This window comes from Peromyscus eremicus, chromosome 17 (genome assembly GCF_949786415.1).
Source record: "Peromyscus eremicus chromosome 17, PerEre_H2_v1, whole genome shotgun sequence".
Taxonomy (NCBI): domain Eukaryota; kingdom Metazoa; phylum Chordata; class Mammalia; order Rodentia; family Cricetidae; genus Peromyscus; species Peromyscus eremicus.
The window spans coordinates 57,612,902-57,640,619 of record NC_081433.1 but is presented as its reverse complement, the minus strand read 5'-3'; the positions used below and the strand labels follow the sequence as shown (position 1 = coordinate 57,640,619).

The 27,718-nt window shown below is 40.2% G+C and overlaps 1 protein-coding gene across 1 annotated transcript; it reads left to right on the top strand.

Moving 5' to 3' along the window:
* The first annotated feature begins 8,675 nt into the window (after positions 1-8,675).
* Positions 8,676-27,656, top strand: LOC131894252 (heterogeneous nuclear ribonucleoprotein A3-like). The gene is given in 5 exon segments (XM_059244477.1): positions 8,676-9,303; positions 9,305-9,369; positions 9,371-9,826; positions 27,188-27,318; positions 27,574-27,656. Coding segments are annotated over 5 exon segments (1,329 nt in total). The 5' UTR covers positions 8,676-8,709.
* Positions 27,657-27,718: the final 62 nt, after the last annotated feature.

The following is a 27,718-nucleotide window of genomic DNA, read 5'->3' as shown; positions in this document are numbered from 1 at the left end:
TCAACATTTTCACCCATTAGGGAAATGTCATTGAAAACCACAGTGAGACCCTGCTGCAAACCACCACCAGCACTGAGAATATGGAGAACTAATGGCAGCTTATTATGAATTAAATAAAATTTACTAATTAATAAAAATTAACCTCACAACTTAGTAATAACCTTCCTAGTGAAACTAGAGAAATAAAACCTATGTTTACACAAAAACTCATACATCTCATAACAGCATCATTCTTTAATTGTTAAATGCTAGAAACAACTCAGTGTTTTTTCAAGGGGTGAATAAATAAACTATCATACATCTAACTAATAGAAAACTTACCAGCAGTAAGATTGAACACACTGATATATAAAAACATAGATGAATCTCAAATGTATCATGCCCAGTGAAATAAACCAATATCAAATGCTATGAACTGTACGGCATGGTGATATTTTAATTGTACTGAAATGTGATTTTATTTGTATGTTAATAAATAAAGTTGCCTGGGGGTCAGAGCTAATAGTAAGCCATAGCAGAGCTGGGTGTTCATGGCGCATGCCTTTAATCCCAGCACTTGGTAGGCAGAGCTAGGTAGATCTCTGTGTGGTCAAGGATACAGCCAGCACTGGAGACACACGCCTTTAATCTCAATACCACAGAAGTTCTGGAGGGCTGTACAACAGACAGTGACGAGGCAGTCATGTGATTGGTTTTACAACTAATAAGAAGGCAGAACAGAAAGTCTATATAAGGACAAACAGACAGGAAGTAGCTCTCTTTTGGAGAGGTCTCTTGGCTTAAGAGGCTAGCTGCAGCAGGCGGGTAAGGCTCTTAGCTCTGATCTCTTGGCTTTCTTCTTTGCATTGGTTCTGTGTTTCTTATTTAATAAGACGGTTGGTTACATCTACAGTATGGTTCTGTTTATATAGTATATTGGTAAAGGTAAGCTAATGGAACAGGGAAGAGATAATCACTTGGCAGGGTTAAACATTAGGGAATTTGATGACAAAGAACAACACTAGAGAACTTTGGAGGGGGCCATAACTGTTGTACATCCAAATTCTGTTGTTGCTTATATCACACCATACTGTATTTCAAGTTCTAGAAACAGGCTGACTTGGTGGCATACATCTATATTTAATCTAAGCACTCGAGAAATGAGGCAGGAGGACTGCCATAGGTTTGAGGCTGTGCTGGCTTACAAAGTGATTAACAGGCCAGCCAGAGCTACTCAGCAAGACCCAAACACAAAAGAAAGTTCTATAAATGTGTAACACTATAAGTGCATTGGTTTATGTATCTTGTGATGGTAATTACACAGCTACACATGTGAAAACACTTACAGTGGGTGAATTTTAGTCTTTGTTAATTACATTACAAAAATATTTATGTAAACAGAGGCTTTTCTCTGTCTCACCCCATCCTGCAGCTGCCTTCAAATAATCACTCAGAGGCTTATATTAATTATAGAAGCTCAGCCATTAGCTCAGGCATATTACTAACTAGCACTTACACTTAAATTAACCTGTAATTTTTACCTATGTTTAGCCATGGGCTTGGTACATTTTCTCAGTATGGCGTTCTCATCTTGTTTCTTCTGCCTATGGTTGGCAACTCTCTGACTCCACTTTTCCTCTTCCCAGCATTCTTAGTTTGTTCACCCTGTCTATACTTCCTGCCTGGCTACTGGCCAATCAGCATTTTATTAAACCAATTCAAGTGACAAATCTTTACAGTGTACAAGAGGATTATTCCACAGCATTTCCCCCTTTTGCCTAATCCAAAAGGAAGGCTTTAACTTTAACATAGTAAAATTACATATAACAAAACAGTTATCAAACAAGAATTATAGCTACAATATCCAGTCTATTTGTATTTGACAAAATTAGAGAAAACACCTAATTATTCATCTTATCTTGGTGAGTCTAAAATTTTGTATCTAATATCTTTTATTGTTTTTTTTTTTTTTTTTTTTGGTTTTTTGAGACAGGGTTTCTCTGTGTAGCTTTGCGCCTTTTCCTGGAACTCACTTGGTAGCCCAGGCTGGCCTCGAACTCACAGAGATCCGCCTGGCTCTGCCTCCCGAGTGCTGGGATTAAAGGCGTGCGCCACCACCGCCCGGCTTAATATCTTTTATTGTAACTAAAGGAAACTATAACTGTCTAGTCTTCCATTCCATCAAAGACCTCAGAAGGGTGAAATGTTACCTAATGACAGGGACATCAGGCTGCCTGGACAGTCACCCAAAGTTTCTCTGTAATGTTGGAGCATCTATCTTTGGCCTACAGGCCTAGCATATCTGACACACCTATCTGTGGAGCAGGAATTTTGAAGGACTGTCCCACCTTATCTTTGCAAAGTTCTGCAGTCACTTTCTTTTGTGTCCTGCTGTTCCAGTTTGGACAGTAAATGTCAGTAGTTGAATCAAGGACGGTTTCTTGCCTAGTGGCTAACTTTTGCCACAAAGAAAGTAAACTCCATATGGAGTTTCTTTGATGCCCATTATCTTCTCTGAAATAGATTGGTGCTGCCAGGAGCAGACATGTCTCACTGTCATGAAAAGTCTAAGTTATTAAAACATTTTAAATACCATATTCTGTAGGTCTTTGAAGTGTTTGAAGATTACCTATCTGAAATATATCTTTGCATACCTAGATAACATAGCTAACATGACTATAAGTTTGACTATTAAAGATGACTATTAATCTGTATTTCTAAATTATGCATTATAATTTTAAAAGAGTTGCATAAACATAGCATCTTAAACAAGAGTAGAAATATACATATAACAAAATTAACTTTAAATTTGTATGAACAAACTAAAATTCATACCCATGTAAAATATTTTGAGATTAACAGTTGTTTTTTTGGATTAAAATAGATTCAATAATCTACCTTTTTTTTAGTATAATAATCTACCCTTTTTGCCATTACTTCTATATCATATTCTCCTTTCTTCTTTAGAAAGAGATTGACTATGACCATTAACAGTTTATAACCAACTCTCCCTAAATGAAAACAAACATTTATAAACAATATTTTGGGAATTTGGATATAGTTCTCTAGACTACTTCCTGTTGCTTGTGGGCACTGGTAATCTTATGGAGACCATGAGAAAATTTAGAATTATGGTCAAGTCATGGCTGGGGTATTTTGTGAGGCTGGATCATCTCAGTCTGCATCCTGTTCTGGATGCAGAACTCAGAGGAACTGCAACAGAGGTGCTTTGAAATTTTGGATCATCTGGGCCATCTGTTCCCATTGGAGATTTTTTGGGGGGGGGGTGTCTTCCTTGATCAAGCCTTATTTTTCTTAACCCAGAATGAATCTAGAGCCTCTCATTTCCTGTGCAAACAAAAGCAGAACCTTTTCTCAAAGTAACATATGTTGGCAGTAAGCAGGGGTATAGCTCCTTTAAGATGTGGCTTCCTGGTTCTTGTTAGCAGCATGGACAGCTTTTTTGGGAGGTACTGCTACTGAATACTTAAATAGGGTTTATGAGAAGCAAGCAGCTGTTCTACTTGGTGACAGTGTGGGCCCAAAAACTCCCCAGAATTGGGGCAGTAAACATGGCTCCCACCAGTACCTTTATTACATTTTGAAGTCAAGATATTTTTAGCCGGGCGGTGGTGGCACACGCCTTTAATCCCAGCACTCGGGAGGCAGAGCCAGGCGGATCTCTGTGAGTTCGAGGCCAGCCTGGACTACCAAGTGAGTTCCAGGAAAGGCGCAAAGCTACACAGAGAAACCCTGTCTCGAAAAACCAAAAAAAAAAAAAAAAAAAAAAAGATATTTTTAAAATATATAGGTTGCTTTAATCTAGCAGCTTTTATAATCAAATATTTCTCAGCAGTTGTCATTTGTCCATTAGACATAAAAATGTAGACAATACAACAACATACAGTATCCAGATTCTCTGTGTATTTTCCATCTTTACGTGGCTTATTATATTTTTTATTACTCTATTTCTTTTTTTTTTTTTTTTGGTTTTTTGAGACAGGGTTTCTCTGTGTAGCTTTATGCCTTTCCTGGAACTCACTTTGGAGACCAGGCTGGCCTCGAACTCACAGAAATCCGCCTGCCTCTGCCTCCCGAGTGCTGGGATTAAAGGCGTGCGCCACCACCGCCCGGCTCCTTTATTTCTTTTTTAAGGACTTTACCCCTTTTCTTTTCTCTCCCAAGTCTACATATATTTTTAAGCACAATGTAACTTGTTTAGAGTTTTTTTTTTTTTTCTGAATCTGTCTTTACTGCATATCTCTTTTTCTGACCACATGAGCATTTCAACTACTAAGCGGGTGTGGCTAGGACTAAAGCAGCGGCTTTGGCAGATGGCCCTGCCCAGCACCTTTCTGCATGACAGCTTAGCTTCATAGTAGAGGTACTGGTGGGAGCCATGTTTACTGCCTCAATTCTGCAGAGTTTTTGGACCCACACTGTCACCAAGTAGAACAGCCACTTTCTGCTCATAAACTCTATTTAAGTATTTAGTAGCAGTACCTCCCAAAAGAGCTGTCCATGCTGCTAACAAGAACCAGGAAGCCACATCTTAAAGGAGCTACACCCCTGCTTACTGCCAGCAAACAGAGCCCACCAAAGAAAATGATACTACCAAGAAGCCATGCTTGATTCTGTTCTTTTGTGTGTTTAGAATATTTTTTTAAAAGCTTTCTCAGGTTTTATGTGGAAATTTTGGCCACACATTAGAACACCCTATGTAAACAGAGGTAGAGCTTTCTGTCCCATATGCCCCATTATACCTAGAGGTTGCTTCCCAAATTACCACACAGAGGTTTATATTAATTATAAATGCTTGGCCAGTGGCTCAAACTTTTTACTAGTTAGCTCTTACATTTAAATTAATCCTTTTTTTTGTTTTTTGTTTTTGTTTTTTGAGACAGGGTTTCTCTGTGTAGCTTTGCGCCTCTCCTGGAACTTACTCTGTAGACCAGGCTGGCCTCGAACTCACAGAGATCCGCCTGGCTCTGCCTCCCGAGTTCATATTTCTTATCTATGCTTTGCTGCATGGTTTGTGGCTTATTACCTCATTTTCTACGTGTCTTGCTTCTTTGGCAGCTGGCTGGCATCTCCCCAATCTGCCATTCCTTCTCCCCGTATCTCCATTTGGCTTTACCACCCTCCTTATTCTACCTGGCTTTGGCCAAATCAGCTTTTATTATCAACCAATGAGAACAATACACATTCACAGCACATAGAAGGATCCTTCCACAGCATATTTATTTAGAAAATCCTTCAAATACCAGCACATCCTCACCAGGGCAAACTGTCAACTTGAGGCTTTGTAGAGGTTTGTAGAATGCAGGGCTAGAGAATTTGGTTTGGGGAAATATGGCTTACAAATAGCTTGCTGTCCTAAAGAACTGAAGAACCTTCAGTTGGGGATGAAAAAGTGATTTTGTTTCTTCTTGCTGATGACTTTAGGTAATGAACAGTGAAAAATACAGCTCTTTCATGAACCTCCCAAAAATATAAACTAAAAATTTCCTTAACCCCATCTCTACCTCTTCAAAACAGCTATGATTTATGCATTAGTATACACCTGCCTAGAATATGTAATCATGTCATTTTTTTTCCTGTTGAATATATGAGATCTTTGTACTCACTATACATTGCTTTTTTACACTCAAGGTCTTCAACAGATGCACACATTCACATATATTCCATTCATAAATGGCAATTGGGTCAACAATACCTTCTGTCCCAAAAGAGACCCTGGTGGGAGATGGGGGAGGCACAACTTGAGAAGCTTCACAGTGTTTGTGATTTACATTTTAAAGTTATATTCTATGAAACTCTGTTGTTGTGACAGCATTTATTTAAAGAGCATCCTACTATTGAATATTTGCGTTGTTCATAGTTGTTTTCTGTTGTTAGGTATAGTTCATTGAGGATCCCTGTGTGTGATCTTTCCACAATTCCTTCCCTCCACCCCTCCCTTCATTCTCCCCCACTCTTGTTTTATTTTTCTGTTCTAGGACTTGGACCGAGAGTCTCACACTCACTAAACACTCCAACACTGAGCCACATCCCTATCATTTTTTCTTATATTTGAGATAGAATCTTACTCTCAGGCAGATCTCAAATTCATGATCCTTCTGTCTCAGCTTCCTGAGTAGCTAGGTTTAGAGGCATGCAACACCATAACAATAAAATGTGTTTCTCAGACTGGATTGTCAGATTTAAGTATTTGCATTTATAAGGTATATGTAGTTGGAGTTTATATAGCTACTTCCAAGTTGGCCTCTCTAGAAGCAACTCCAGGCTTAAAATGAGACATACGTGTGTTTTCCAGTTTCTTCCCCCTCAAACCTTGCGCTTGTATCTTTCATAGGGTCATGTTGATATTGAGTGGAAATTTGGAAGAACAAAACTCTGGATGGGATACTTTGATGAAGGATGCACATGCCTCCACCTTTCAGCATTATCCAAGCCCCAGATCATTTCTCTATCTTGGCAACTAGTTCAACAACATCTTCTGTCCCAAAAGAGATCCTGATAGAAGACAGAGGAGGCACAGCTTGAGAAGCCTCCATGGTAAGACCAAAATAAAATCTGTTTTCCTGGACACAAACTCTTTTCCTCCTTTCCCTTCTGCATGACAGCTCCCACCTTAAAGATCGTAAACTCACTGTAACTTATGCTTTTGTTATTTCTCAGCCAGGAGCCGCTGTGTCATTCTACACTCCTAAGGTTTACCAAGTCACTGGGGCAGGGGAATGGTGAGGGTGCAGGCCAGCTGAAAGCCCCTGTCCATGCTGAGTCACAGGAACGCCAAGCTGATAGCCTGATACAAAATCAACATTACTAGGTGCCGAATCCACACTGGGACTAAACATAGTAGTTCTTGGCCAGTTTTGGGGAGTAGGAGCAAATTTTACTCTAGCTCTGTGTGGACTTGACTTGGGTAGGCTCCCTGTCACACAGAAGCCAGTATGTGGTATTTAGAAAGGGACTTAACTGCTTATCGGTTTTCTTTTCTTTGCAATAAAGCAGCATAATCTGGTGGCCTCCTAGGCATGACCAAACTGTTTTTCTGCTCTAGGTAAGGTGAGGCTGTCACGGTGAGGTGAGGTGAGATGTCATAGGACTAGTAAACTGAGGTGAGAGGACTGTGGAATGGCTGGTGTGCAGTGTTGGCAACAAGACCTTTCCCTGTCACTCATGTGCAGACCTGCGCCCGAGTGCCCTACTAGTCCTGTATAAACCCAGAGATCAGCGAAGTGCTGTCCCCCAGTTCTCTAGATTCTCCTCAATGTTTGTGCCCCTTGAGCCACTCCCGATCATTCCGACCAAAGCCACTTCCCATCTTAAAGTGCTAGCACCTCAAATAGAGCCTCAACCAACACATTCAATCATAAATGGGATAAGTGGCCTAAGCTCACCCCTGAGGCACTCTGGCCCAATGAGCAACCAGGGAGACTGTTAACCTACCCCACCACCCTGTGCCTCTTGCCTGGACCATTGAGCTGGCACAGGTTAGAGGAGGTTAAGGAACTGCTGAGGAGCTGCTGAGGTGATGGAGGAGGTCTGTGGAGTTCAACATGGTGAGAGCAGCCCCAGGCCAGGGTGACTGGGTTCAGGGCCTCTGAAGAGGGAGTACCATGGATGGGAGACGACCATCTCTTCAGAGTCTCATGAGAGAGCAGCAAAGCTGAACTGGCCCAGGAGGCCACAGTCTCCTTTTAGCTCAGGTCCAGTGAGGGCTAAGGGCTGCATGTTTTCTCAGAGCCTGGTGACTCTTTACAGCCCAAGTTCTCAAGAGGGCAAGATGTCCATTGTGAAGACCCGGGATGGCCAGGCCAGATGCAGTTCCTGCAGAGGCTGACAAATAGGTGCAAGAGTTCAAAGCCAGCCCACCCTCTTAGGACCCCAGTCTCAAAACAAAACAAAACAAACAAAAACAGCAAAAGAGGGTGGCAGATAGGTTTCTGAAGTGAGAGCTTTGGTTTTCTATTTTTCAGTACCAGTGGAATGGCTTTTGTTCCAGAAGATTCTACAAGCTACCAAGCTTTCTGGCCTAGTGTTCACCATAGTAAAGTGAAAGTAATTGAGTCTGAAGAGCCTTTGTTTGGAATTTTAAGATAGTCTCTCATAGCCCATGTTGGTCTCCACTTCACTGTGTAGGAGAAGAAGCCCTGGAACACCTGGTAGTCTCCCCCCCCCCCTCCTTGTAGGGATTACAGGCATTTCCCACAAGCTCCAACAGCTTCCCAAAGAACCTTTCTGTGGTTGTGACTGCTGCTGTTTCTCTTGTTATATCGTTCATAAGTGGGATTAATTGTTCACATTAGAAAGTAAATCTGAGATGTATGTTGTTGTGGGTCATAATCCTAAACACTAGGGAGGTAGAGGCAGGAAAATGGGATGCTCAAGACTAGTTGGAGTTATTGAATTTGAGTCCAACATAGTTCAGAAGGCCTTCTCTTAAGAGGAAAAGGTAAAATTGAGAATGTTTTTTAAAGCTTTTTTAAAATTTTGTTTTCTCCATTTATTTTAAATCATGTATATGTGCTGCAGAGAATTGTGTTCATGAGTGCAGTTCCCCACAGGGGCCAGAAGAGGGCACTAAAAACCCAAGTGCTGGGTTTATAGGCAGTTGTGAGCCTGGAAACCAAACTCCCTTAACCACGAAACCATCTCTCCAGCCCTAAGCAAAGAATCTTTGGATATTGAACTTGAGTTGGAAGAGGCGAGTACGGTCGTAAAATGGAGGTAAAACTGCCGCCCGGTCGCCCCCAGCCTGACTCCGGCCGTCGCCGCCGCCGCCGGGGGGAGGAGGGCCATGATTCAAAGACACCAGAACAGTTGAGGAAGCTGTTTATTGGTGGTCTGAGCTTTGAAACCACAGATGATAGCTTAAGAGAACATTCTGAGAAATGGGGCACACTTACAGACTGTGTGGTAATGAGAGATCCCCAAACAAAACATTCCAGGGGCTTTAGTTTTGTGACCTACTCTTGTGTTGAAGAGGTGGATGCTGTAATCTGTGCTCGTCCACACAAGGTTGATGGGCGTGTGGTGGAACCGAAGAGAGCTGTTTCTAGAGAGGATTCTGTAAAGCCTGGTGCCCATTTAACTGTGAAGAAAATTTTTGTTGGTGGTATTAAAGAAGATACAGAAGAATATAATCTGAGAGACTACTTTGAAAAGTATGGCAAAATCGAAACCATAGAAGTTATGGAAGACAGGCAGAGTGGAAAAAAGAGAGGATTTGCTTTTGTAACTTTTGATGATCATGACACAGTTGATAAAATTGTTGTTCAGAAATACCACACTATTAACTGGCGTCACTGTGAAGTGGAAAAAGGCCCTTTCTAAACAAGAGATGCAGTCTGCTGGATCACAGAGAGGTCGTGGAGGTGGGTCATGGAGGAGACTTTGGAGGTGGTGGAGGTAAGTTTAGTCGTGGTGGAAACTTTGGTGGAAGAGGAGGCTATGGTGGTGGAGGTGGTGGCAGCAGAGGTAGGTATGGAGGTGGTGATGGTGGATATAATGGATTTGGAGGTGATGGTGGCAACTATGGTGGTGGTCCTGGTTACAGTAGTAGAGGAGGCTATGGTGGTGGTGGACCAGGATATGGAAACCAAGGTGGTGGATATGGTGGTGGTGGAGGAGGATACGATGGTTACAACGAAGGAGGAAATTTTGGTGGAGGTAACTATGGTGGTGGTGGGGATTATAATGACTTTGGAAATTATAGTGGACAACAGCAATCAAATTATGGGCCCATGAAAGGGGGCAGTTTTGGTGGAAGAAGCTCAGGTGGTCCCTATGGTGGTGGCTATGGATCTGATGGTGGAAGTGGTGGATATGGTAGCAGAAAGTTTTTTTTTTTTTTTTTTTTTTTTTTTTTTTTTTAAAAGCAGGAAAGGGCTACAGTTCTTAGCAGGAGAGAGAGGGAGTAGTTGTCAGGGAAGCTGCAGGTTACCTTGAGACAGTTGTCCTAAATGCATCAGAGGAACTGTAAAAATCTGCCACAGAAGGAGCGACGATCCATAGTCAGAAAAGTTCCTGCAGCTTAAACAGGAACCCCTTCTTGTTCAGGACTGTCACAGCCACAGTTTGTAAACAGTGCAGCTATTGAGTCATGCAATGTCGTGTCAATTAGATGGACATTCCTGAGGTCTTAGGAAAGCAAGCATACTTTCTTTTTTTCATTACATTTACTTATTTGCCTGAATGTGCATGTGTCTGCCAGTGGAGAGCAGAAGACAGCTTGCAGGAGATGCTTCTTCCCCTGCAGAGGTCCTCACTTTGGCACTAAGTGCCTTTAGTCCCTGAGCCATCTTGCCAGCACTATAGTTACTTGTATTAAGAAAATAGGTGGCCGGGCATAGTGGTGTACGCCTTTAATCCCAGCGCTCAGGACGCAGAGGCAAACCTAACTTGTGAGTTCAAATCAGCCCAAGTTTTATAGCAAGATCCTGTCTCAAAACAAAGGAAGAAAGAAAGAAAAAGAAAACAGGAAAATAGAAAGCAAAGTTTGGGCCTTCCCAACTTCCTGTGCAGTACAAACCAGCCAATTGTAAAGCTCAGTGGTGATCCATGAGGCCTATCTAAGCTATAAAAATACGCTTGATCAAATAAAATAACTTCCTGTCTTCTAAATACCAATTAACATCTAGTGTTTGTAATGGTAGGATAAAAACAATTACTAGGTTTTATTTTTGAAGCTGACCACAAGCATATGTAACTGCTCATGCTACCAATTCAACAGTCTGCTCTTGAAAGACAGCATGCTAGAAGGTACATGTCACCAGTTTTGAAACTGAAGCCAAACATGAGGACAAACGGCAACAACATACATACACTTCGCTTAACATTGTATCACATTGTATTCATTCACAACATTATGTTCAAGAACCCATGGCTTACAAAAATAAAGATTATTTTTTTCAGTAAGTTTATAGTCATATCCATACGTACCCTGGGTCATGTTTGGCCCACAAGTAGGGCACCCCTGATCTAGAGTATGTAATGGGACATTCTGCAAATTTCATTTGATCTCTATGTATTTGTGGGGCCAATGTGTTTCAAATTGAACAAGTAGTTACTGAGTGTAGTTAGGTCTTGGCAATGAAATAGGTCCTCCATTTAAAATTTATGACTTGAGTAGAATCAAAAAAGTACAATTTATAAACATAGGATTAAAGAAACCAAAAGCCTATAATCCTAGCACTCTGTATGTTGAGGCAGAAAGATTACGGTTTTCAGGCCAGCCTGGGCTACCCTAGTATAGCGTCTCAGTACTTAACAATGTTTGGGAATGTTACATTCCTAGACCTGAAAGGTAGGAGAGTGATTACTCTAAGCAGGATGGCTTATGAAGAATATGAACTCAAAAGTATTAGGTCATAGTGATGGCAGCTCTGTTGTGTATGTGAGTCAGCTTCCTGGTACACAGAATGGGGTGGAGAGCAGCAAAGGGTTCATCTAGATGGGCAGACGGAAGACACAGTGACAGCCTGCAGAGCCGGGTGACCTGGGACCTATTCTGTCTTTCCTTACTCCATTAAGACTTACCTTTTTGTCAGGCCACAGTTAAAACCTGATAGACTTTTCAGAGAGTTACTGTGACTGTCCCTAATGAGCTGATTGTTGACACGGTGTGATTTCCAAGTCTCAAACATATTTTTATTATATTGTGCCAGAACATTTTCTGTTATAAACATAAGAATTAGTTCAATGATCCCATAAACAGAGATTCTGAATCTAACATTGCCTCTTTGTGAATAGAACCATTAGAAGCATATTTAATGACTTTACTGTGTACAAATATACAAAATTAAATAGAAAATTGATTTCATAACATTATTTACAACAAAATGTGCTATCTATTAGCAATTATTCCAATAGAGAAGTTAGCCATCCTCAACACTGATAAAAACATATACATAGTCCAGAGCCCAGAAATCATGTAACATTATCTCTATATGTGAACCAAACCTAAGACTAATATTTTAAATTGAAATTTGTTCAGCAAAAAAGTTTATAATTTTTCTGATAATTCAACAAAATCATATTTTAGTAATTAAGTAAATAATTTATTTTCTAAATCCTCTAACAAGATATTTTATTGATATTTTTCATACTATATATTTTGATGTTTTTTCCCATCCCAATTTCTTCCTGTTTCTCCCCACCTCCCTACCCACTCAACATTGTTTTGTTTTTTCTCTCTTTCAAAAAAGGTACAAAAAAACTCAGAGACAAACAAACAAACAAGCAAACCCAAGAAACAGAAAAAAACTTTCAAAAGCACAGAATTGAAAGTCAAAACTAACAAAGTGAAAGATCAGTAAGACAAAAAATGTCAATACAAAGTAAAATGAAGCAAAAACTTGATAAAAATACCATTAAGTTTGTTTTGTATTGGTCACTACTCTTGGGCATGGGACCTGACCTACAGCATGGTTAATAAATCCAGTGAGACTCCATTGGAGAAATTAGTTTTCCCTTTGCTAAAGGGTATCAACTGCAGACAGTTTTTTGGCTAAGGGTGGGACCCTGTGTCCACTTCGCCTCTGAGTACTGGGACTCCATCTGGCTCGACTGATAGAGGTCTCTTATGTGTGCTGCCACAGTTTCTGTGAGTTCATATGTTATGAACAGTCCTGCTATGTCTGGAATACACTGATGCCTTGGAGTCATCCATCATCTCTAGCTCTTACAATCTTTCTGCCTCCTCTTATGTACAGATTCCCGAACCTTGAGGAGTTTGATGGAGACATCTTATTTAGGGGTGAGTGGTCCAATGTCTCCCACTCTCTGCACATTATCTAGTTGTGGGTCTCTATGTTTCTTGTCATCCACTGGAAGAAGAAGCCTCCCTGATGTGGATCGAGCAAGCACTGATCTATGGGTATTGCAGTATGTCATTTTATTCCTGTGTTCCTTTAGAAGAATAATAGTAGTAGATTTTCCCCTAGGCTGGTGACTTACCTTGTCTCAGGTTCTTGGCCATGTTAGCAGTGTCAGGTATGGGTTACATCTCATGGAGTGGAGCATAAATCCAATTTAAAAAGAGTAGAGGCAGGCAGGGTGGCACATGCCTTTAATCCCAACATTCTGAAGGCAGAGACAGTTGGATCTCTGAGTTCAAAGATAACCTGGTCTATAGAGTGAGTTCCAGGACAGCCAGGGCTACACATTGAAACCTGTCTCAACAAGCAAGCAAGCAAGCAAGCAAGCAAGCAAGCAAGCAAGCAAACAAACAAACAAACAAGCAAAGTTGTTTACTCCCAGAACAAATGTGCCACCATCGCACCAGTATATCTTGTAGGCAGTATATTGCTCTTGTAGGCTTCAGGGTTTGTTGCTGGGAGATATTGATAATTGCCTTTATCCTCTAGTAGTGTGGATAGTACCTTCAAGTATCATCAATGCTAGTCAGTAGGGATGAAGCTTCTATCTGGGCATCAGCTCAACTTCTCCATGTTTGGTGACATAAGTAAGTGTTGTCTTACCTTTGTGAAGAGTAGTCAATAGATAACAAGTTATTTTTTATCAGCCTGTTTCCCCACAATTAATAGTTGAACGATAGATTTAAAACACTTCACCAAGAAAAAAAAAGCCCCAAATTAACATTTTACTTAGGTACCCATTTAGATGAACCCAACTGAGTAGAAGTTTTAGAAAACCAGTTTTCTTTCAGTCCCCAATTCTACAAACTTGTAACTGCCTGCATTTAGGTTAAATACTTGTGATGGTCTGAAGAAGAATGGCCCCCATAGGCTTATATATTTGAGGGCTTCGACACCGGGGAGTGGAACTCTTTGAAAAAATTAGAAAGATTAGGAGACATGGCCTTGTTGGAGGAAGTGTGTCATGGGGTGGGGGTGGGTGGGGAAGGTGGACTTGGAGGTGTCCAATGCCCATGCGGGGCCCAGTCTCTTTTTGTATCTCTTTCTGTCTCTGTGTATCTATCAGCTCTTAGCTATTTCTCCAGAACCATGCCTACCTGCCTGTGGCCATGTTCCCTGCCATAATGACAATGGACTAAGCTTTTGAAACTATAAGCAAGCCCTCAATTAAATGCTTTTATATATATGATTTGCCTTTGTCATGGTGTCTCTACACAGTGACAGTGACTAAGACACCACTTTGTCATAGTAAAAGAGAAAAATAGCTAATGCTAATATAATATATATTTTATTACATAATACACACACATATATAAATACATACATTACTAATGTAGTACAAAAATCATCCTGCAAGCACTTAAGAAAACAGACAATTGTGTTTAGAAACAGCTTACACTCACCTGTTTCCAGTATCGGTTGGCATCTTAATAAATGAGTTTACACAAGAGTTCTACCAGAGATGATTCTAAGTAATACAAACTCAATTCCACATGACTCTACCAGGACTACAGGACAGATTGAGATTGAGAGATCTAAGAAAAAATAATATTGATGTATAGATAGACAGATATGTATGTATGTATGTATGTATGTATGTATAGATAGATAGATAGACAGATAGATAGATGATAGATAGTTTAAGTACTACATTCAATACAACTCTGGTGTAGCATGTTAGGCCATGAGTAAAGTTGTTTTCCTTTTTTTTCTTTTTATTAAGAGATTTTCTATTCATTTTACATATCAACCATGGATTCCCCTGTCCTTCCTCCTCCCACCCCCAGCCTTCCAGCACCTCCATTCCCACTTCCTCCAAGGCAAGATCTCTCCTGGGGAGTCAGTAGAGCCTGGTACATTCAGTTGAGGCAGGTCCAATCCCCTCCTCCCTGCACCAAGGTTGAGCAAAGTGTCTCAGCATAGGCACTAGGTTCCAAAAAGCTGGCTCATGCACTAGGGATGGGTCCCCGTCTCACTGCCTGGGGGCCCCCTAAACAGCTCAAGCTAAACAACTCTCTCACTTATCCAGAGGGCCTAGTCCATTTCCATGGGGGTTCCTCAGCTATTGGTTCACAGTTCATGTGTTTCTACTAGTTTGGCTAGTTGTCTCTGTACATTTTTCAATCATGGTCTTGATATCTCTTGCTCATATGATCCCTCCTCTCTCTTGTCAATTGGACTCCTGGAGCTCCACCTGGGGTTTGGCTATGGATGTCTGCATCTGCTTCCATCAGCCGATGGATGAGGGTTCTATTATGACAGTTAGGGTGTTCCACCATCCGATCGCCAGGGTAGGTCAGCTAGGGCACCCTCTCGACCATTGCCAGTAGTCTATAGTGGAGTCATCTTTGTGGATTCCTGGGGACCTCTCTAGCACTCTGATTCTTCCTATTCCCATGGTGTCTTCATTTATCGTGGTATCTCTTTCCTTGTTCTCCTGCTCTGTTCCTGATCCAGCTAGGACCTCCTGCTCCCCTAAGCTCTCTTTCTCCCCACCTTTGCCCTCCATTACCCCCCTTCAGTCCCAGTTTGCTCATGTAGAGCATTTCTCATCCATTTCTCCATTGCTGGGTGATCCCTGTATCTTTCCTAGGGTTCTCTTTACTAGCTAGCCTCCCAGTTGCAGTCTGGTTATCCTTATCCAGTATCCACTTACGAGTGAGTACATACCATGTTTGTCTTTCTGAGTCTGGGTTACCTCACTCAGGATGATATTTTCTCGTTCCATCCATTTGCCTGCAAACCTCATGATATCATTGTTTTTCTCTGCTGAGTAGTACTCCATTGTGTATATGTACCACATTTTCTTTATCCATTCTTCAGTTGAAGGGCATCTAGGTTGTTTGCAGGTTCTGGCTATTACAAATAATGCTGCTGTGAACATAGTTGAGCATGTGTCCTTGTGGTATGATTGAGCATTCCTTGGGTATATGCCCAAGAGTGGTATAGCTGGGTCTTGAGGAAGATTGATTCCCAATTTTCTGAGAAAGCGCCATACTGATTTCCAAAGTGGCTGCTACATACCCAAATTTATGGGACACTATGAAAGCAGTGCTAAGAGGAAAATTCATAGCACTAAATGCCTACATAAAGAAGTTAGAGAAATCTCACACTAGTGACTTAACAACACACCTGAAAGCTCTAGAACAAGAAGAAGCAAAGTCACCCAGGAGGAATAGACGCCAGGAAATAATCAAATGCTTTACACACTGAAAAGTACAATTTCCAGAGAAACTTTGGACAAGAAGGGAGAGTTAAGCCAATGACATCATTCTGTATGTCAAAGAATTAGCTGCATCTCCACTGAGTCTAGAGAGACTCTCTTGACAGTGGAAGGAACACTGCAGAGTTTGTATTTCAACAACTGTCATCACAGTGTCTTTTATACCTAACTTGCCACTGTCAGCCACACTAGGTAGTAAATCCAAATGCCTTCTTCCCTTCAGAGGTAAGACAAAAAGTGTCAGTATTATGGTAATGCAGGTAAATTTCTAGTATCACGTTACTGTGAATTTTGTTGTTCTCTGCACTTATAGTGATGAGGGCTGACTGAGGGCTCCCACATGATAGGCGTAGGCTTTACCATTGAGCCACAGTCCCAGCCCATTTGATAGTGGGTCAGATGCCCTTCCTGAGTCATGGGGAATGCTAGGAAGGTATACTGAGTTTCCCTTACTTTAAATAAGGCAAACAAGGAATATTTTTATTTCTAAAAACTAACTAGTGGTGAAGGCTTGAGTGAGTTCATAGTTTATGTAAACACATACAATGATTCCATGTCAGAAGATGACCCATGAAATTTGCTATTCCAGTCCCACAGTAAATTCTCTACTGCTCTTTCACCTCAGATAGAGCTCAGGGTGCATTACTACCAAGGGAGGGATCTTTCCAATAATTCTTTTCATGAGAGATGACGGATGCTTTCCTGAGCATCCTTTAAGCTGCACATAAGGCTGGGAACATGGCTGGAACTGAGGAGCTCCTTCCCTCAAAGGGGACAAGGGAGTAAGCACGTCATCCTCCCTTGGGCTGTTTTGTAATGGTCCTTGTCCCTCTTCTGTTTCTTTCTGCAAGGTTTTATCATGATACAAAGGACAATAGCCATCATCTAGTCCCAGTGGTAGGAATTTGCACCATAAACTGAACAATTTCAACTAAAAAGCTGAACAAGGTTCTTTGTTTTCCTGAAGAAAAAAATGTGTATATACTTCTAGAATTTTTTTCTTTTTGGTTATTATTAATTAATTAATTAATTAGTTTGTTTGTTTGTTTGTTTTTGACATGCTTTCACTGTTATGTAGTTCTGGCTGTCCTGGAAATCACAGGGATCCACTTGCCTTTGCCTCCTAAGTACTGGGATTAAAATTGTGTGCCACCACACCCAATCTAGAATTTTTTTCTAGTATCATCAGCCCAAAGTCAAACAAGAACCACAAGAAGCTATTTTGTGACACAATCAATTGATGATACTTATTCTGGTAAGGATACTGCTCTCCATCAGTCTGAGAGAGTTCATTAGGATCATCACAATTGTGTGTGGCTGTTTATTTTAAGGTATATGATTGATAAATTTCTGTCTTCTTTGATTTGAAATATACAGAAAATGGAAGAATTCTACATGAAGTAATTGCCTACAAATAAATATTTCCTCTAGAGTATTCTCTAGATGGTCTCAGAGAAATTGATACTAACAATGTGTCTAATCATTTTTATGTTATATTTTTCTAGAGTTGTAATAAAATGCATTTTGTTTTTATTTTTAGGAGTACACTACAGTACTGACACGATGCCTTTCTCTAGGTAAGACTTAACAGCACATTAATACTAGGGAAATTAAAAGATAACAAGCTAATTCTTTTAGGTGTATTCTCAGATACCATTTTGTGTACTTAAGTTTTGCTTTGTCTTACAGTCTCCACAGTATTATCAGTACATTTTTAGATTGGAAAGCATTGGATTTTTCTTTGTGGTGAAGAGGGTTGATGGAGGCCTCCTACATGCTAAGCATAGGCTCTACTGTAGAGCCACATTCTCAGCCTATTTGTTGGTGGGACAAATGCTCTGCCTCGGCCATGGGCAATGTCAAGGAGGTTATGCTGCAGTTTTACTTACTGTAAATGAAGTAAACAAGAATTATTTTTTTTTCCTTTGTGGAGGGCAGGCTGTTAGCACACAGTGAAAGCTTGAGTCACTCTATGGTTTATATGTGGAAACAAAAAAAAATGTTTCTGCTGAGGTACTTGGATTGCTGCTCTGTCCCCATCTTTCTTCCATGCTTCTATCCCTGGAGATACAGTTCAGGGTGCATAACTACTACAGGGGTCTTTCCAATCGCTCTTACCATGGAAAGTGATAGCAGCTGATGCTCAACTTCTTTGCACTGCACATGAGCGAGGTACCAGAGCTAGAATGAGGCCTTCAGCACCTTCCTCAGGAGTAGCTGAGGAGAGTATACACACTGACCTCTCGGGAGCTTTGCCACACTGGCAGCTGAAAATTCTGTGCAAAGGTCTTTGTCCTTGGCCTGCTTGTGTTTCTTATGTTCTGCTATGCTGCAAAGGGCAGTCACTGTAGACTTAGCTTCCTTGTGTCTGGAATTTTCATCCTCAGTGGAACTCAATCCTTGGAGAAGCTCTTTTCACTTTTATACTAGATGAATATACTCACAGTTCTCCTAACACCACTAGTCCAGAGACAAAAGTGGAAATTCTTTAACACTTCAGTTTGTGATATTGATTCTGGTTAAGATGCTACTTTGTCTCTGTCTGATAGTGCTCAAAATCATAGGTATGTGCATAACAATTTATTGTAAGTAGTAACTTTTGATAAAATTATCTCCTTATATTTGAAATACACAAGGAAGTAGAAATTAAGAGTTTATTTTCTATTAAGAGTTTTATTTTCTATGAATCAATATTCATTTTAAAAGCTATCCAGAATTGGTGTCAAAGAATATGTGATAACAAAATATTAGTCTTGGCATTTAATAGTCATATTTTCTATAGTTGTTTATAACATATTTTGCCTTTCTCTTTAGTAGTTAGTGGAAGAATCAAACAAAAGACCTCAGTCTGGTAATAGTGTCTGGATTTTAAAATATACTGAATATGTAGATAAGAATATAAAGATCAGAAACTGACCCTGTGTTTTCCTTTGTGTAAGACAATTTTGGCTTATTTCTTCTTTAATCACAAGATGAACAATTATTTATAGAGCACATGACATTGAAATGACTGATTAAACCTCTGATACAGTAGGAATGCTGCTGAGAGTCCACGGCTGGGGAGATGATTCAGTGGATAAAGTACTTGCTGTGCATACGTGAGGTTGGATGCCCAGAATCTACATGAAGCCTGATGGTCTTATGTGCATCTATAATCCTGGAGAGCTTGTGCTGAGATGGGAGATGGAGACAGAGAATCCCTTGAAGTTTACTGGATAGCTAGCCTGGGGGTGGCATTCATGATCAAGAGACCCAGTCACAAAACTAAGGTTGAAGGTGAGAGTCGATGCCCAAGTCTGTACTCTAATCACAACTGCACACTGGCATGGATGTACCTCAAGTCATACATACATACAAATACAGTGCACATAACATCCCATGCACATGTTTTAAAAAATTAGTTTTCAGGTCATTCATTCAGGTCACTAATATGTTTAGGGCAAGTTGTCTGCTGGGAAGAGTGTGAGTTAAATGGCAAGGTTCAGGATTCTCCTAGCTTTCGCTGATCACCTCAGAATGGCCTTATAGACATGCTTCTGTACAGCAGGTTAGTAGCCCCCTCAATGAGTTCTACAACTGTGGTGAAATCCAAGGATGGTGAAAGTTGGGAAACAAAGTGCTTGGTCCAGAACTGACCAACCAGAAGCCCTAAAATTTGGAGCTCTTCATTGTAGTTTGGATGGAGTAGAGCTGAGGGGACAGTGTTGCTCTCCAGTGCCCTGTAAAGACTCAGCATTACACAGAAATGCCCATTCAGTATAAAAATAGTCATGTGACAGTTTCATTATATACTTGTGGACAGACTATCAAAAAGCAGCTTCAAAGCACCAAAAATGTGGTGGCTTCTGAGATTGTTGGCCCTTCAGTGCTTAGAGCTATGAATCAGTTTCATGTTCTACCCACCAACCTCTTGGGAGGGAGCATGAGACTCAGCGAAATACCTAAAAAGTTTGACAGAAAATGGACCATGGTGCTCTAGGTATATGGGAAAAATGAAATAAGAGCATTAAGTTATTTGTGCACATAACCACAAAGCCATCAGTTACTGCAGCCATCAGAACAAAGTGTGTGGAGGAACCACCATCCCCCCTCCTGTGTGTGCATGTGTGTGTGCATGTGTGTGCTGCATGCTTTGCCTATATCTGTGTGCAGACATGAAGGCAAGAGGAGGATATTGGTATCTTGTATCATTCTCTAACTTACCCACTTGACATAAGGTCTCTCACTGAGCCTGGAGCAGCTCGGGCAGCCACCAAGCCCAAATGATACCCTGTCAATCCCACCCACAGTACTGGGGTTACAAGTGCATGCATCCATGCCCATCTTTTCATGTGGATACTGAAGATTCAAATTCAGGCTGTTGTGTGTGGACAGCAAGTACTCTTATTGAATGAGCAATCTCCCAAGCCACTGTTTTAATTTCTATTTTTAAATAGAACTATGAGTCTTAACTGAATGTTTTATAGATTGAGGTAAGTTGAAGTTCACAAAGGCATCAAAAAACTTTAAAACAGGTCAACTTCGAATTACATAACTGCAAAAATATCACATAATATACAGGCAACAAATGTTTCAACAGAGTTGCTCAAAGGACCAAACTCACCCATTATTTCATATTTTTATTCTAAAGGCTCTCTGAAAAACCTGATGTTCCTGGGCCCACAACAGGACAATGAAAGTACCTCTGTTATTAAGGTAAAATGCTCCATTGTGAAATTCATTTTCTTATGAATTTTGTTAAAATGCAGGAGTAGTCCACCTATCACAATTTTATATGTAAAGTTGGTCAGAGGAAGCCATTTTGTAGATATGAAAATTTCTATATAAATTCCAAGTGAGCAGTAAGTCCTTGCAGGTAGTGGTGGCCCAATAAGAGAAAGAACTGGAAACAGTGAGTGGAAGATTGAGTGCAGTTCTCACAAAAGAGATGTTTGATGTTTGACCAAGGATGGTTTGCAGAAATAAATACACCGAGCGATTTTAAAACATGACTATGATAATACGCGTGAACACATTTTAATGGGTTATTTCAGTTATCCAGGAATCACCCATGTGCATAAATGCAGGTAGTTTTTATCTTCCCTTGGACATTCTTATTTCAGGATCACATATGAGAGCATCTTCTCTGTTTTTGTCTTTGCTTCATATTTACACTAGCAGGAAACTGGAAATTTAGCTACTTGTAATCTGTTCACCAAAGTTTTCATTATGAAGACATTACAATGTGTTTTCTATTTGATTCCCTGAGGTGTACGTTGAAAACTCTTCCTCTAGTTAAACAGTAAGTATCTTTTCCCCAATTAACCAGCAGTTCTAGAAGTGAAGATTCAATTACCATACAGTAACATTAACTTCTGGATTTTTTTGTTCTGTATTTTAAAATAATATACACTTACATTATTTGTGCTACTTTCAAACATTTAAAATATTGGGGGAGTTTTAAATAGATACTTATAGATTTATATTAAAGCAACTTCGTTACTGTGAGCTACTGGAGGTTAGGAAACTTGTTTGTAACCTGGAGCCCTAGAGTGAGGGTTTGTGTGAATCATAAGTTGCATTTTAATAATTTTTGAATGTAAATAAGTGGACAAATGGGTTTCTATAAAGCAGTTTCATAGGTACTAGTAATTAAATCAGTGTTTACTTATAAATGGAAAATATGCATTTTTGCCTCCCAACCACAGAAGAGAAACACTGATGAAAGGGATCTATTAATATTAATAATCATGTCACATAAGATCTAGAAATTTTAAAACACAGGGAATTTAGTTTAGTCTCAACTACAAGGGCAAGGCTAAGTTTCTCAGTTCATGGTTTTCTCTTAATCTAGGCTAGCACAAATATTTTTCACTTCTTGGTGATATTGTAGTAATTTGTAGATAGATAAGCATATTTGAAGATATTTTATTTTAAAGTAATAATTTCTACTTTTCATGTGTCAATACCCTGTGACTACTAAGGAATAAAGTAGTTTGGAAAGTGTGTACCCCAAAAGTTCCTTTCAGAACCAAACCAAGAAGGTTAATCCTCTACCTTTCCACTGCAGAAAACACCGACACAATATTTACATTGTAACAAGATCTACAGTATAAAGAAGAGGGACCAGACAGTTCTTAGAAAATCCAAAATGAACCTGTGTTCTCAGGGAGAGCCAATACCTGATAGCTCTGAAGAACAAACATGTTTAATGGTAATGCCCACTAATTTGAAAAGTAACATATTTGCTTGTGAGGGGAATGATGCCTCTGCGTGCCTATGCCTGAAGTATTGCAAATAGTGTCAGAGAACAGGAACCCAGCCTCGAACATGTCCTTCACCTCATTCATACCCTCACTCCTGGGCACACCCATGCCAGTCACCTTCTAAGTAAGTGGTCCTCAATCTTCCTAATGCTGTGACCCTTTAATATAGTTCCTCATTTGTGGTGACAACTCCCAACCATAAAATTATTTTAGATACTACTTCAAAACTGTAATTTTGCTAATGTTATGAATCATGATGTCATTATCTGTATTTTCAAAAGTCTTAGGTGACCCCTGTGAAAGATTCTACGATCCCCAAATGTGTCGTGACCCACAGGCTGAGAAGCACTGTTCTAAGGAGTGATAGTAAATTAGTCTATGGAAGCAAAAGTAAGAAAGTGAGCACATTTTTAACACAAGTGTGGAGAACTCATAAGAATACAGAGAATAAATAATAAAGACTTCTAGATTAGTTACAGTCAACAGGAAAGTAACCAACATACTTGTATGTTTTAAATTATATATATAAATGTTTTGTATTCATTCTCCCTGTGCACCTTGTGTGTCCTCTGCGAGAGCAACAATTGTTATAAACTGCTCACCATCTTTCCAGACCCCGGAATGAATATGTTTGATATGCAGATGATTAGAGTACAAGCCAAGATGTCATAAGTGGAAGTAAGCAGCATATCTTAGGATGTTTGCTAACTTCCTGGACCCTAGGCCTCATCAGCCTGCCAGTTTGACACATTGAAATCCAGAGAATCTATAGGCAGGAAGAACAGCAATAGGAGACTGGGCATGTTGGTGCACACCTTTAATCCCTGCACTCATGGAACAGAGGCACTCTGGTCTCTGTCAGTTCAAGGACACCCTGGTCTCCATTTATTTGGCAGATGGGGCAAGACCCATATGTAACATAGCAGAAATGTGGAGGTCAAAGGATAATTTATGAGTCAGTTCTCTTTAGTCTCAGGGATTAAATTCAAGTTGTCAGTCATTCTGGCAAGTGCCTTTATCCACTTAGCCACCTCACTGGCCCTCTGATTTATACTTTGAAAATATTCTAGCATTAACACGCACACAACCACAGAGCAAGAGAAAGAGAGAGACAGAGAGAGAAGGGGGCTCATGTTTGAACACTTGGTTACAGTTTGGGAGATTGCTTAACCTTTGGGATATGGTATAGCTAGCAGAAGGTTGCTGGTGGTGGGTCTTAATGGTCATCACCATTTCTGGTACCAGTTCTGAGTACCTGCTCTGCTTCCTGTCTGTACCTGTCTGCTTCCTGTTCTAACAGCATGTGAGAAGCAACAGATCACTGCCACAGACCAAGACCCCGTTAGCCTTCCCCACTGTAACTGATGGAAGTTCCCTGCAGCCACAAGCTTTCCTCCCTTGAATAATTTCTGTAGATACTCTGTCACAGCAAGTACAAAAGTAATAGCCCTCTTTTGTGTTTTAAACCCCACTCAGAAGATAATAAAGCAAGCAGAAGAGCTAGCTCTGTGTGCAGACCCTAGTTACACCAGCTGCTGATCTCCACTACAGATTGTTAACAACTAGCTAATTACCTTGAAGCATCTAAGTTCAACATTAGGAGAGAAAGAGACAGATTTTACATAATTATTACACCTAATGAAACCATTAGTAACTGTAATTTTAATATTGTCAGAAAGAAAACTATTTTTTCTTTTAAGTGTAATTGAATTTGGTTTCCAAATTAATAGTAGCTACTATATATAATCAAATTGAGAAATATTTAGTCAAGGGAGGACTTAGCAGAGAGATAGATCTCAAGTACTTTTAATAAGCAAAAACTCACTTGCTAGTCATAAGATTTCAGAGAAAATTCATTAGAATATAAATTAACATGCTTAGTACCAATAGAATTTTATACTAATACGGAATCTTTTTTTAATACGGAATTTTTATGATGATATGGAAAGTAAATAATAATGTGGTGAGTATGATGACCATGGAGTAGTTACAGCTGGCATGAAGGGAGCCAATATCTTTGATATGCAAATGATTAAAATACAAACCACAACATCATTAATAGCAATGAGATATTAGTGTATGCCCGAGTCAACTAAACCAAAAGAGTACTGTTTTCTATCTTTTAAAGAAATAAGTCATGAGTGAACTAAAAATAAGCATCACTTTTCTGATGTTAAACTTGCATAAAACCAAACTATCACAAGACTTTCCCAGAAGCCACTGCCTGGCAATTGCAGTGTAATTAGTACAAAATTACAGACCTGAGCTAGGTGTCAGTTCCACGTGCTAACAGAAGACTAAATAGAAGTCTTCATGAAGAGGTACAGTTAGCAATGACACAGGCATATTCCAAGGATGGTGCCTAGCTTTGCAGAAAGAAAAAGCTCACATGGCAATAAGTTCATGGTTTCCTCCATATCATTTTCACTCTGAACTGCTAACAACCAATCTCTCTCTCATCTTTTCATTAAAAAGGTAGAATACACACACACAGCACAGCACAAATAAGTACAAAACTGCATGCACACGTGTACACAACCCAATAATAATTTCTAGAATCCTATGAAATTGTGTATTCTGATAAATGATGTCTTTATATTCATTAGTATTCCTGTTGCATAACAGTTCAGGAAAATATCTTCAGGGTCTTCTCATTCATTTTCAGTGTTTCTGTTTTCCAAGTGGCATGTGTCTTTGTATCATGTGGCCTTTTCTTTCCTTTTTTATAACTGGCTTACACATGCTTAGTTAATGAGAAAGAAGCAATGAGTGAGGAAACATGGAATATAAAAATTTATCTAAGTATGACAAATATCACATGCTTTGATATGTTCAAGTTCATCATTCTCAGTGAAACCAATGAACTGAAAATTTCACATGATCCATTTAAACAGTTTGGACACACATGTAAGATGTATACTTCATCTTCTTTGATCAACAATGCTTCTTAAGCTATTTTAATCATCTCTGTTACATCGTTTGATGATGCTGGGTAAGTTTTGGAATGTGAGTGTTTTCACATAAGTAGCACATGACCACCTCAAACCTCGTACTAAAAGGTAAATGTAGACTGCTAAATTAGGAGTTTCACTGAGATATCATGAATGACAAAGACCTGGAGTCATTATTTGTTATGGAATAAATGTTGATGACTGTAGCTAGAGTTTTCCTGCCTGGCCCACAGTCAGGACAAATCTCTTTCACCTGCCAGTCCCACAGCCACTCAGACCCAACCAAGTAAACACAGAGACTTATATTGCTTACAAACTGTATGGCCGTGGCAGGCTTCTTGCTAACTGTTCTTATAGCTTAAATTAATCCATTTCTATAAATCTATATCTTGCCACGTGGCTCGCGGCTTAGCGGCATCTTCACATGCTGTTTGTCATCGTGGCGGCTGGCAGTGTCTCTGACTCAGCCTTCCACTTCCCAGCTTTATTCTCCTCCTTGTCCCACCTATACTTCCTGCCTGGCCACTGGCCAATCAGTGATTTATTTATTGACCAATCAGAGCAACACATTTGACATACAGACCATCCAACAGCAGATGACACTTCCCATCTTCCAGGCAGCATCAAATGCATTTCCAAAATTCACACTTCCTAAATGTATCTGATTAAATTAGTTGTTGTTCTATGTATCCCATCTAACCAGCATTATGGAACTGTCTCACCTGTTTTTTTTTTGGCATGATTCACTGGGTAATACCCCTTCAGAGCTTTGAATGAATCCTTCAGGCTTTGTTCATATCACTCTTACTGTAAGTAGATAATGGTTATATTAGTTACTTTCTATTACTGTAATAAAACATCATGACCAAGACAACTTTTAGAAGGAAGGGTTTATATGGAGTGGGGCTTATGGTTCCAATGTGATACATACAGATCTGTCACCATCATGGTTCAGGCAGGCATGGTGCTGGAGCAGCAACTGAGAACTGACAGCTGACCCACACAGGAAAGAGAGAGCTCACTGGAAATGGCACCAGTTTTCTGAAACCTCAAAGCCCACCCCCAATGGCACAACTCCTCCAACAAGGCCACGCCTCCTAAGCCTCCCCAAAATAGTTCCACTAACTGGAGACCAAGCATTCAAATATATGAGCCCATGGGGGCTGTTCTCATTCAAGCCACCACAGTGGTGCTGGAATAGGCCATTGCATCCATCCTCCAGGGATAACAGTCACGGTTAAGGAGTGAGAATTTAGAAGGCATCTCCCAGAATCCTTACTTGCAGCTCCATGGTTCTCCTCTGCTGTGGATAATGACACACTTTGTTCATGCATTTCAGAAGTCACCCTCACTGTTCTGCTATCCCAGGACCCCAATGGGCAATTGTGAAAGGCCATGGGGAATGCAGTGCAGAAGAGAGCGGTTCCTTTTGTTCCCAAAGCCCCTCATTGTCACATTCTCTTAATCTGGCTGGAATGTAAAATCCTGGTCATAAAGACAGGAGAGAACACATTTTCTTTTTTCTTTTTTTCTTTTTTTTTTTACATCTTCCCATAATACAGAGAATGACGAGGTCAGGTAGCCAAAAGCAGATGCAAGGAAGGCATAAAGATGAGCAGGTCCTTTTTAAGATTTCTAAAATTTCTGGGCCTTTTACTCAAGTAGAAAGGAAGCAGAAGTTACAGGCTGTCAGTGGCTTAGACTGAGCACACAACCATTTAGGGACTATAAATCAAGACTCTGACACTGATAGGTGCTAAAATGAATGAGTGAAATCTATGAAATGAAAACTAACATCTCAAAATTTCCTTAAAGTTTGAAGAAGGCAGAAGTTTTTCTTCATGTACCATATGAGCATAGTATTGCTGTGCTTTTTTTTTTTTTTAAACTGCTGACATTGAGCCAAATCCTTCTGCATGTGCTGGTGAGAGGTGACACTGGAGAGGTGGAGGTGGATGAGAAAGGTGACTTGGATGCGGCTCAGGATGCTACTGCCAACATTGAGCCAGCTCCTGCATGTGCTGATGACACTGGTGAGGCATCTGATAAAAATGATGTGGGTATAGCTCAGAACACTGCCGTAAATCCCACACTTCCTTTAGGTATTTGCACTGGGCATGCAAGGGGCAGACCACATGCTGACCCTGAGCCCACTCTTGGCCACCACATTGGGTGACATCATGCACCCTTTCAAAATGCTGACTCGGCTCTTGAAGCTTGTCTTAGAGCTGAACACAAGTGTGGTAGATTCACTACTGATTAGGAATCTGCTTCTGTTCATGTCCCAGGTGAAGCTCTGAATCCTATTCAGGATGCTGACATAATTTTTGATTCTGCAAATCCAACTGAAAACATTGGCCATATAATGTGAACACCGACACTCCACCTGCTCCTCTTCTGGCACCAGACATGCTACTGCTCCTCGTAACATCC